Source organism: Aspergillus welwitschiae (assembly GCF_003344945.1).
Source record: "Aspergillus welwitschiae strain CBS 139.54b unplaced genomic scaffold BDQ94scaffold_17, whole genome shotgun sequence".
Classification (NCBI taxonomy): domain Eukaryota; kingdom Fungi; phylum Ascomycota; class Eurotiomycetes; order Eurotiales; family Aspergillaceae; genus Aspergillus; species Aspergillus welwitschiae.
The window spans coordinates 119,966-131,513 of NW_020798711.1; the positions used below are offsets into that span (position 1 = coordinate 119,966).

General features: G+C 47.8%; 3 protein-coding genes across 3 annotated transcripts; 1 reads left to right on the forward strand and 2 right to left on the reverse strand.

Moving 5' to 3' along the window:
* Positions 1 to 1,441: 1,441 nt before the first annotated feature.
* BDQ94DRAFT_159656 (hemerythrin HHE cation binding domain-containing protein) lies at positions 1,442 to 2,172 on the forward strand (the record flags this gene model as incomplete). Its single annotated transcript, XM_026769099.1, has 2 exons — positions 1,442 to 1,774; positions 1,828 to 2,172. 2 exons carry the CDS (start codon positions 1,442 to 1,444, stop codon positions 2,170 to 2,172), a joined length of 678 nt encoding a protein of 225 aa, XP_026625927.1.
* Positions 2,173 to 2,434: 262 nt separating this feature from the next.
* BDQ94DRAFT_178938 (MDR family MFS transporter) lies at positions 2,435 to 4,325 on the reverse strand (the record flags this gene model as incomplete). Its single annotated transcript, XM_026773248.1, has 4 exons — positions 2,435 to 3,501; positions 3,560 to 3,992; positions 4,044 to 4,073; positions 4,140 to 4,325. 4 exons carry the CDS (start codon positions 4,323 to 4,325, stop codon positions 2,435 to 2,437), a joined length of 1,716 nt encoding a protein of 571 aa, XP_026625928.1.
* An 897-nt stretch (positions 4,326 to 5,222) lies between these two features.
* On the reverse strand, positions 5,223 to 7,112 carry BDQ94DRAFT_159658 (glycoside hydrolase superfamily; the record flags this gene model as incomplete). Its single annotated transcript, XM_026769100.1, has 1 exon — positions 5,223 to 7,112. One exon carries the CDS (start codon positions 7,110 to 7,112, stop codon positions 5,223 to 5,225), a length of 1,890 nt encoding a protein of 629 aa, XP_026625929.1.
* Between the last annotated feature and the right edge of the window lie 4,436 nt (positions 7,113 to 11,548).

The following is an 11,548-nucleotide window of genomic DNA, read 5'->3' on the forward strand; positions in this document are numbered from 1 at the left end:
AGTCAGCTCGGGGGCCTTCTGCTGGATTTGCCAACAATGCCATTCTTGTGGTAACATCTCCCTTGGCTATACGTTGAAGCCCATGGAGCTTTCTGGTTCGATATCGCTTGTTATAACCCTAGGAATGATGCAGTGACTGAAGATTGATTTTTTAAGTTTCTCTGTTTCGATAGTGCTTTCCCTTGCTTCACATCTATATAACCATCTTTCCCCCCAAAGTTTTACATGGGCTAGAACCATACACCCCTTCTAATCAAATCGCTCGCATTTCAAAAGATCCGATCAACAGTTCCCCATTCACTGATTGACTCGATCCAAAAGCAAAGTGGACCCAAATGCAACGGAGTTTCTTCCATAATAGGAGATGGTGGGGCTGTTTTGAGAGAGATGCCGAAACTCTCCTGACTCGCGTCTTATGAAAGGAGCCTCAACCGTATCTCTGCAAACTATAATCTTGTGATTTTGTATGCATTGAGCTCGGCACGAGGCCAAGAACCGAACGCCAAGCTCCCAAGTGCAATTTTTGGTCTTTATGTTGAAGTTGTGTGGTTAGTGGGGAGTCCGGGTTGACAATGCCTAGACGGTGTTCATATGGCGAGACTGTTGTGACCATTCTGTATGATGTTTCAAGTCGCTTGTTGAATATTTGTTGTTTTTACATAGAGACTGATTGTATCTATCTTTATCATTAGTCCTGCGCCTTGAAGTGTTCATTCCCCATAGCTGCGGACCAGCGCGCACAAGCCGCGAGAATCATGTATTCTCCCCCGATTTATGTAGCAGTCTCGTGAACTAGGGAACTTTAGCATCGTGAATTTCAATCCAATGCATGCTTTCTTGGGATTGTATTACTCAGAAACCATTGAACAGATGGCACGCGACATTTTCGCTTCATCGGAAAGGCAGACCAAATATGGATAAGACCTCTTTCCGGCATTGGAAGAGTCAGTCTTACAGATTTAGTAGGACGTAAAAAGAGCTTAACAATAAATCCGATCTACTGCACAGATGTCTATACTAATACCATCGGGAGCAAGCGGGGTAACAATTAATATACTTTTAAGTTGGTTCGTTCTTCAACCAATCTTAGCGGTGATTTCTATCTTCCTCTTTGTTCTCTTTCACATACTTTATCCAGTTATGGTCGGTTCCTTACTTAATAATCCAGACATGTTAATTCGCCAGAAACAGGTCTTGCTTGCTTTTGCTTCCCGTGTGGCTTATTAGTAAAAGTGCTGGTCATACTTCGGCAACCCCAGCTGTCGTGATGATGATGCCGCCCAAACCTTATAAACGAACCACAATCGTATCCAGTATGGATAGCAAGGGACATGTTACACCGTATCTCATAATGACGTCTAGCCACACGCAAGTTAAAGAAGGGCCAGGCAGCCACTGATATATTTACGCAGTGCAACCGGTGCGCCTTATTTTCTTAACAATGACTAGCCGCTATATTCTCAACTCTTCCCGCCCTATCCTTAGGCCTCTACTATCTATCCCAAAACAACACCGCTTCATATCCCAGTCCCCTATCATCATGGCACCTCGTATATCCGAAGCGATCAAGACCGACCACCGCGAGCTCGAGGACTACTACAACAAGATCCTGAACTCTGCTACCGAGAAAGAGAAAATCGAATGGCAAAATCAATTTACTTGGGAATTAGCCCGTCACTCGATCGCTGAAGAGCTGGTCGTCTACCCCCAGTTCGAGAAGTCCATCCCCGACGGCCGGGCCATGGCAGATAAGGACCGGAAAGAGCATCAATCGGTAAGTCATCCATCATGCTTTCATTACCAATCCGTTACTAAAGCGACATGTAGGTTAAAGAACAGCTGAAGAAATTCCAGAACATGAAACCCGCGGACCCGGAGTTCGAGTCTACTATCAGGGCATTGATGAAGGACCTTTCCGAGCACATCAAGGAAGAAGAGAGTCAAGATCTGCCGAAGCTGGAAGACGCCGTGTCGGCGGAGGAAAGCGAGAAGCTTTCGAAGTCTTTTGGTAGGACGAAGATGTTTGTGCCCTCGCGGTCCCATCCTAGCGCGCCTGATAAGCCGCCTTTTGAGACTGCCATCGGTTTGATGACTGCTCCGATTGATCATTTGGCTGATTTGTTTCGGAAATGGCCGCATACTTCGGGGATGCCGAATCCTTCTACGAAGTAATGTAACTATCATTTTTCCTATGTGTTATGGTTATGTAAATCATCGTCTTCGTTAGTTCTGGATTACGCTGGTTATAGTTTGGAGGATATGGCAAGAATGACACATACGCAAAAGTGCATGCAATTTAAACTCACCTGGTCTATATAATTATCTTACGTGCCCTGTCTACAATCCGTATCTAGTACACCCGGTGAATTAATGGCAATGTTACGGCATAGTTATATTGTAGCCATATGACTCTAGCTTATTAGTAAAGTGCAACCTATGTAGTCCCCCTCTCCATCTCTAATTCCTCACTCTCCTGACCAGGAGCCTTTCGGTGCGCATCGCCCAACCGTAAATCACGCAAACACAGACTGAGAAGGAATCCGACCCCTGCGACAGCAGTATAAAACACCCACACCCAGCGCAACGCAGCCGTCAACGCATGAAACACCACCGCCCGATCCTCGCCGACAGGCAATGTCTCCACAATCGCCGCTGCAGCTGTCGACGCCTCCACGATCTCCTGCGCGACCGTCTCGCCCAGTACGGCAGCCAGAGCGCCCCGTTGCCCGCTTACAGCGCGCGCGTACAGCACAGACCCGACGACGACAGAGATGGCAGCGGCCAGCTGGCGCACAAACGAAAAGGTTCCGGTGCCGCGACTTAATTCGGCGGGGGTGGTGTTGGCTTGCAGGGCGATCAGAGTAGCCTGGAAGTTAGGCCCGATGCCGAGTCCGGCGACGATCTGGAAGAGGATAATTTGCGGCCAGGACTTGATGGAGGGGAGGTCGATAAATAGGCCATAGCCCAGGGTGGTGAGGAGCATGCCTAGGATGATGGCTTCACGGGAACGGCCGGTGGTGCGCATGACGAAGCCGGCCAGACCGGACGAGATGGCGAGGGCTCCCACTAGGGGGAGGAGGTAGACGCCGCTTAGTAGGGAACTGGCGAGTAGGATGTTCTGGAAGTAGACGGGGAGGTAGAAGCAGGAACCCAAGAAGACGGTTGAGTGGCAGAAGTTGATTAGTAGGATGATGAGGTTGTACCTGTTGGAAAAGAGCGTCGTGGGAATGATAGGGATTTGGGCGATTCGGGATTCGTAAATGAGGAAGAGGCCGGCGGTGAGCACCCCAAAGACGATAAGACAGATGATCGTGGGGGAAGACCAGGGATAGAGCGAGCCCCCTAGTTCGAGGCCAAAGAGAAGCATGAGCGTCGCGCCGACAATGAGGCCCAGTCCGATCCAGTCGAGGGAGAGAAGGCCGGCCTTGAGAGGGGTGAGAGATGCAGTGTGTAGTTGCAGGAAGAAGAGAAGGCCAAAGAAGGCCAGGCCGCCAATGGGGACTGCGGAATGGGGTTTAGAAGACAGGCGGCTGGAGAAGGAGTGGGGAAAAGGACGAACGATTGATATAGAAGCACCATCGCCAGGTTGAGTAAGTCGTGAAGGCGCCACCGATGATGGGTCCGATGGCACCAGCAATCGCCCAAGTTGCCCCGAAAATCCCTAGGTAGGCAGATCGACGACGCATGTTGAACATATCCGACACGCAGATATTGGCTAATACAGTGATACCGCCGCTGCCTACGCCTTGGATAGCGCGACCCGCGATGACCATGTTGACGTTGATTGCTACGCCGCAGATTAAGCTGCCGCCCAGGAACAATGCGACGACTGTCATAAGGATCGGTTTGCGGCCCCAGATATCACTGATTCGACCCCACAGCGGAACACAGGAGGCATTGGCGAGCAGATACGACGACGCGATCCAGGTGTAGGCGCTGTCGGAAGCTTTAAAATGGGCGACCATCTCTGGAAGAGCGGTTGAGACAATAGTCTGTGAAATCATGAGAATTTGCCAAGTAGATTCCGTTTTAAAGAGACCTACAATGTCTAGCGCTGCTAGGAAAACACATAACTGTGCACAAATATTAGGATGTGTATGATAAGATACGACGACAGTTAATTATATGAACTTGCGTACACTCAGGGATGTCATCACAACGGCGACCCTTTGCTTGCTCTGATGATCAGTGGGAAAGTCATCCTCAGCTGCTTCGGTAGGGGCATCTTTTCCCAGATCATGCTTGAAATGGTTGGATAGGTTATGGTCCTCTTCTAGGTGTTGGTACGGTCGGGGAGAGGGATCTTGCTCCGTATTGACAGCCATGTAACAGAGACTGGCGTGAAGAATGGAAAGAAGGAAGGAATGTGAGGGATCTGAAGAAGAGGAAAATGCAATAACAAGTGGAAATGATGAACGAGCGGGTTCGACTAGGTGCTGTGCAGAAGAATAAAATATCGAAAAAAAGCTGTGGTGCGATACTCTTCCCCGGACACATAACCACCAGAGTCCAGAGGACTTAATATGTAGGCAGCACTCCTTGACACCTTAAGGGCAGCATGTGGGGAAATGGATCGATCATCAATTTACACAACGTCATGGCTATTCTAGGCTCTGATCGCGATGCTGATTACTGGTTGGATTTGTCTGTGTTTAAGGTGGAGAAGAAGGAACATCAAGAAAGGGGCAGCAGAGAGGGTTTGCGCTCGGCACAGACATAAGCGATGCCTGGTTTTCTCTACTATGATACTAAGCTATACTATATGGCTACTATTCTAGTTAGTTAGGATTCAATATAATATATTTCTTGATACAAGGGGTATGCCTCATATAATCGCTGTATCAGTCCTTTACTGGAATGACAGCATTAAGGGGACGGACCCAGTTGGAAAAGGTACTACTGGCCGATGAGCCGCTCGGCAAATCTACAGGAAAAAATTCAACACACGTGGCCTGCAATTGTGGGCCCCAATTCACTTTCTCTGACTGGTAAATTTAAAGCCGGAATTGCCAGTAGACAATTGACACCGGCCCGTACCGTGAGATGGGAAGAGAGTTGCGAAGAAGCTTGGCCTCGTTACTGGATAAGCGGGCCATCCATAGGTCTTCTAGCAGTCGCGCATTCGAATACCCTAAAAGCAAAGACCGGTTTTCCCGCCCCTAAAGCCCCATGACATTGGCTGCACATGATTACCTTTCAAATAATATTCGTAACTCCGCACCCTACAATTGACTCCATCGACTTCTCAGAGTCTGAACTGCAGCCTTTGGTTTCCTATCCCTGGTAAAGACCCCCTTCTTGTTCCCGTCCACCCTGCCGACCCCTACAACCGCCTGAAAGTCCGCAAAGTTCCAAACGTGCTCTCCCACCACTGACGCAACACGGTCAAACACTCGATGGTACATGTCGAGCAGTTCGACCTGGAACTCCTCGCTCCACGGAAGCCCAAGCACCGAATGGAGGCCAGCCAATGTATCCGCTCCGTATTCTGTCATGACGATGGGTTTGTCGTATTTGCCCTCCCAGCCCAATAGCTCCGTTTCGAGAGCCGCTTCCGCCTCCTCAATCTCACCGGTTTGCGAATACCACCCGAAATAGCGGTTGAGGCAGAGGACGTCAAACATATCTGAGATTCGATCCACCTCATATGTGGCGTCTCCGTAATTTGCAAAACAGATGGGCCGATCTGAGTCAAGTTCGTGGGCCAGTTCAACGAGTGGCGTGAAATACTCACGGGCTCCTGCTTCTTGCGATGCAGGCTCATTTGCAATCGACCACATGACAACACTGGCGTGGTTCTTATCCCGAGCAATGAGCTCCCGGATTGCTTGCTTGTGAGCTTCGCGGGTGTTATTGTTGATCCCTTCCGGGGTAAATGTCTGCGGACTGTCTTCGCTAGAAACTCCAGCCCCAATGGAGTACGCCAGGCCAACGGCGGGCGTCTCGTCAATGACAACGATTCCGTGCCGGTCCGCAAATTCCATGACCTCTTCGGCGTACGGATAGTGCGAGGTGCGGAATGAGTTGGCTCCCATCCAGTTCATCAACTGGAAATCGTGCACCATGTACGCTGCGTCATAGCCTTTGCCGCGCACATTACTGTCCTCGTGCTTCCCCAAGCCAGTGAAGTAGAATGGCTTGTCGTTGATGAGGAATTTGTTCCCGCTGACTTTGACTGTACGTACACCCGTCGCAACACTATAAGTGTCGAGTATACTGTCGTCCAAACTCAGGATGCTCACTCGAAATTGGTACAGATATGCATCTCCCGGCTGCCACAGCCTAACGGAGTCTATTGTAACATTACCATGGGTACCTGAAGCTTCTGCCACAGTTCTGCCATCCTCATCGACCACGTCGATCTTGATGCGCTCTGTAGTCGTGTTGGACACCGTGACAAGGTATTTTATCAGCCCGGTTGTGCCGTTCACGTCCGTGACGACTTTTATATCCTGGATGTGCTGCTTCGGAACAGAATACAGCGAGACAGAGCGCGCAAGTCCCGCGTAATTGAAGAAATCATGCTGGTAGACTTGCGTCTTTTTACCTGTGTATTCCATTACTTCTATCCTGCCTGGCGGAATAGTCTCGTGAGTCAGCACGTTATTGACAGCGATAGTCAGTCGGAAGCTGTCACCAGCAGAGACAAGACCCGTGATATCTGCTTCAAAAGGTGTGTAGCCGCCCACATGCTCGGCGACTAGATGGTCGTTTACATAGATACGACCTTTGTGTGTGGCGGCATCAACCCGCACGAAATATTGCTGCTGTGACCAGCCTCTGGGGACAATAGCCTGGCGCTGGTAGTAAACCCATCCAACATGGTCACGGATCTGACGATCGACAAAGATGTCGTTATAAGAGGCTGGAACGGGACACTCCAGATCAGTGGCTAATGGGGCTGTCCAGGGTGTCGCCGTCTCATTATCGCTGGATCCGAGAGCAAATTTCCAGAGTCCGTCAAGGGAGACTATATCCCTAAAAGGTGTTTGGTGGGGCTTCAGCATTGCTGGTCTCTGCTGGACCGTTTGACGTGAGTGGATAAGTGGGGGTTTAGAGGATACATGCTGAATTAGGGAAAGTATTGACAATCCCAAGAGGACCTTCATCATGACAGAGTCAAGGAGAATTCACCAGTGTTCTCGGCATTGCCAGCAGTAGCTACATCGGTGACGACGTGAGCTGGTAATTGGTATTAAATGATAGAAGGCGGCAATTGACTGCCACACCATCGGCTGTTGATGCACTTGTCATGCTATTGCTTGGCAAGGACTAATTCTTTTATTCCAACAGTAATATCTAGTCAATGCTCCCTTGGCAGCATTGCCAAGCACATGCCACTTTTATTCTTTGCAGATGTGGACCCGAAATGGACCCGAAAAGGGTCCAGGATGCAGCCAAGAACCAAAGTGCGGAGAAAATAGAGTTTGGTGCCCTCCAACCCGATGAATACCGTCAATATCAATTGCCGACCAAGGATGGACTTGCTTGAGTGTTTTTGGAGAGCATGATGCTTCCAGTCAGGCGATAGATGGCGATCTTAATCGATATCAGTCTTTATACGTACCACCTAGCTGTGACTGTATCAGTTCTGTTGTATTATTTTGATTACTTGACAATAATTGTCATAGGAATAGCATTACTCACCTACGCGGGAATACTTGTCTCTTGTCATTCCATTGAACTTTGGACTCTATTATCATAGAAATGCAATTCTCCCATTTGCGTCGGCGTAGCGAGGCTAATACGAAGAAACCTTAGCCTCTCACCAAGCATTCTACATCTGATCATTGAATAAAGAGCTTCACCTGCAGTATTATAGCGGTACAAATAATGGCTGGAATTTTCATTGACTGACCCGTTCCAATTACTTTGGAATCAATCGATAAACTATTGGGTCTCAAGGAATAGGGACATGGTATCAGGGGAATAAGATGTGGCATTCCATGATATTAAATTCTTTGAGACTCAGATCAACCATTTGGGCCTTCACGGCCGGATGCGTGAAGCGACGAAGACATAAGCGGATGAATCGAAGATGGCCAAAGTGAAGTTGGAAATATTAGGTGTTCACAGATAAACAGCACTAGGAAGTGATGAGCAAAATATGAAGCGGCTGGACTACGTTGACCACGGCCGGTCAAGATTAACATTCGTCCATGACAGGCTGTTCCAATGTATTGAATGCACATTTTTTTGTGCGCTAATCAACGCAACGCACTGGGCGTCACTGTGTAGAAAAAAATTAAGTTACATTCATCCTTGGGGCAAATTATGTAAACAGAAATGGGATATTTAATCCACCTTCTTCCCCCCCGAAATGCCCCCTTCTTTCTCCACTGAAAAAAGTCGTGGAATCTCCCAATCTGGTGATATGTACCTGGGTCTTACCTATTATACTGGACTGGAAACCTCCCGTCAACGTCAGGTACTCCGGCATATATAAAGGTATCCGTCTTGTCGTTCGGAATCTTCCTACCACTCGCCAACATCGAACTCGAGTGTTGATCCTTTACATTTTTACAAACATGTCACAATGGGGACACCTCCTCCCACAGATCTAACCTCACTTGACAAAACAGTCGGCAAAAGAGAAGAGCTCCTGAGCGACACAGCAATGACAATTATAACTCAACTTAGTGAGACATCGAATATCTTCTTCCAGCCATCCTGCACCTAACAGGACAGAGCTTTCTGTTATTGCTCACTCATCCTCGTTGCGGACATACACCAGTTGGCAAGTTATATATACTGGGCAAGTTCGTGCCACGGTGGCTCTTTATCGTGCAGCCGCATTCTGTGTGGAGTTTTTATCAAATTACACAGTGTCCTTTTTGAATGGAATTCGCTGTACTCTACGGAAGTGGACATGCTCGGGCATTAAGATCTATCAAAAGACCGCAGACTTCTAAAAGCAATTATATACATACTGGAGTTACAGAGGAGTTACAGAATTGTCTAGAAACTCAAAAACGGACAGTCATCCATATTGAACAAGAAGACGCTTTAAGTGACCAACAGCATCAACCACATATGATTATTACCAGAATGAAAGCCCGGTTGGAGAGCCGCAAAGGATGCGGGTATTTCGAGAGCTAAAGGGAATAGGACATGTTGACTGGAAAGGGAGGGCCATGGGAGAGTTGATGAGGTAGCACAGTGGCTTCCACCAGCTCTTCTGTTGTGGATTACCTCGTGTCTGAAGATATGCTCTGGTGAGTCGACATTACCACAGCAAAGGACTGCAATTAATGCTGACCGAGATTAGTCTCTTGATAGTGCTCTGCTACGGTCTAACAACTTCCAGTAGAAATAAAGCCGAAACTGGATGATTATTGTCCTCTTGTTGTGACGTTGAGACATTATGAGCACTTGTTTGCTGTGGTTGGGAGAACATGGCTCTATCAGACATCCAAATTTACAGCAGCAGTACAGCTTCAAACTCAGTTAAGACATTGATTATCGGATAATGTCTTTCAGCAAGGAGAATAGTAGATGAACTATCGTTTCTGCCAACATGTGATGATCATAAATATATTTTGATCTGATGACTGGGCTGTGGCTCGCATTAGAGCTTGGTTGTGACTTCTGAAAGGTACGTGAATGTATTAACCTTCCAGGAGAGAACGGGAACGAACAAACCGTTCACTTAATCAATACATGTTCATTGCTAACTATAGAGCACCTTAGGCTCACATGGCACCATAATATGCTCGCTGCCGCACAGTATATATTGCTCGCTGCCACAGAATATCTTTGTTCACGGCCATGCACTCTGCCTGGTTCACTGCTTCACAGTCTACCTACTTGCTGCCCCACGTTATAACTTGCTCGCTGCCACGAGCTCTCTTTGTTCACAACCGGGAATCCTGCCTTTCTCGCTGCCGCAGAAGGATCCTACTTCATAGGCTTTCCGTATACAGCCTACTTCTCAGGGAATTGGCCCATATCCTCCTTCACGAATGGGGTTGCTTCAAAGGTATAAAGCCTTTCTCCCACCATGTCGGTTGTCTTCCGTTTCTTTTCTCTCCCAGTTCCCACTGCTCTGCTCAGACATTGTTTGTAACAGTGGCTTGGGACGAGTTGGATAAGGTTTTGCTAGTCATAGGTCTTATTGGCTTTGCTATCGTTCTCAAAAACGAGGCCCCCAACCTTCGAAAGTGGTATCGCAAGCGACAGGACGCCAGGCCTAATCAACCGGGCGCCTCTGTAATCCAGCGGCTGGCAGCGATTCGTTCGCCGCCTCCAGCTTTGCTGCCGATCCATTCACATCCACCAATCGAACTCGACTTCTGGGAGAATCAAGGTGCCCTTGGGGAAGGCATTCGTCTTGAGGACCCAGGGGAACGGGGAGATCGGATGTGGTATGGAAATGAAGCACAGTGGTAGCTGCGTGAACATTTCGTTGGCTTGGGAAATAACCTCTGATTGAGCGGTTGGTAGAGTTTGGGGGCGCCCACCGGTGATGAGTCTACCCTTCTACGTAGGGCTGGTGATTAGTAGCCTTCGGGCGAAGCTAAGATGGACTCAGATGTACTTAGACTGAGTGCAAGCTTTTTGCCGTTTACTTATTTTTGTCCTGTCATTTCAGATAGTGTTGCTTCTAGAGTGCTATCTTCAGGCAGCAATACCGATGCAGTACAACTATTATAATAGCGTTGCTTAGAAGATGTGTCTTACACTTTTACTGTGCCATGCAGCTCATAAAAACATCTTTCCGATTATCTTCTGACAGTAGCTGTTTCAAACATTTGGAATTCAGCATTTTCCTCTTCCGAGACTCTCTCAATAGTAGTTCCCTCCCTTTGGATGACTCTTTAATCAGAACCCCCCCGGTTTGAATGCGCTACTCAGACTCGACACCTTTCCTTGAGCAATTCTATAGTTATCTGCAACAGAAAAAAGAGAGAACACAACAAAGAAAAAGCGAGCATATTGGGAGAATTTTGGGGGGTGGGATGACGATTTGTGTCGACAAGCAAGCAATACCTTCGATCCTGTTTCTTACATTGTCGGAGAGATGAGCTGTTCGCCTGGATACACGGCCACACATCCTTAAACATGCATCAAAAAAAAAAAAAAAAAAAATAAAAAATAACAGAGCCTTAAAGCTTCTTACCCAACAGCCTAGAACATTTAATAACCTGCTTGCTTGTCTCCTAGTACGTCTACAGGGCTGGAAGATACAATAGTCGGACAACTGACAAGACTTTTACGTTTACGTACGCGATCGACGTCAACATTTCTGATCTGAGAGGAGGTATCACGAGCGATGACACTGAATCAAGCCATCCAGGCAATAGACAAATTATCAACAACATATAGCCATGCCTTCCACAGCGCTTTAGTAGGATTCTGAGATGTATTTTGGGTCCTTTCTGGCCTTGCAACTAGATCTCAACTCGCCTGGAACAGGCATAAAAGAGACAGCGAACGTGGTAACCGGATTTTGACGACTCTTCCGGGACTTCCGCTGGGGTATTCTACCTTCTAGTGAAATATGGGCAAGAAATCTTCAAGAAAAGTTAGTGAAGCCATTTCTTAGATT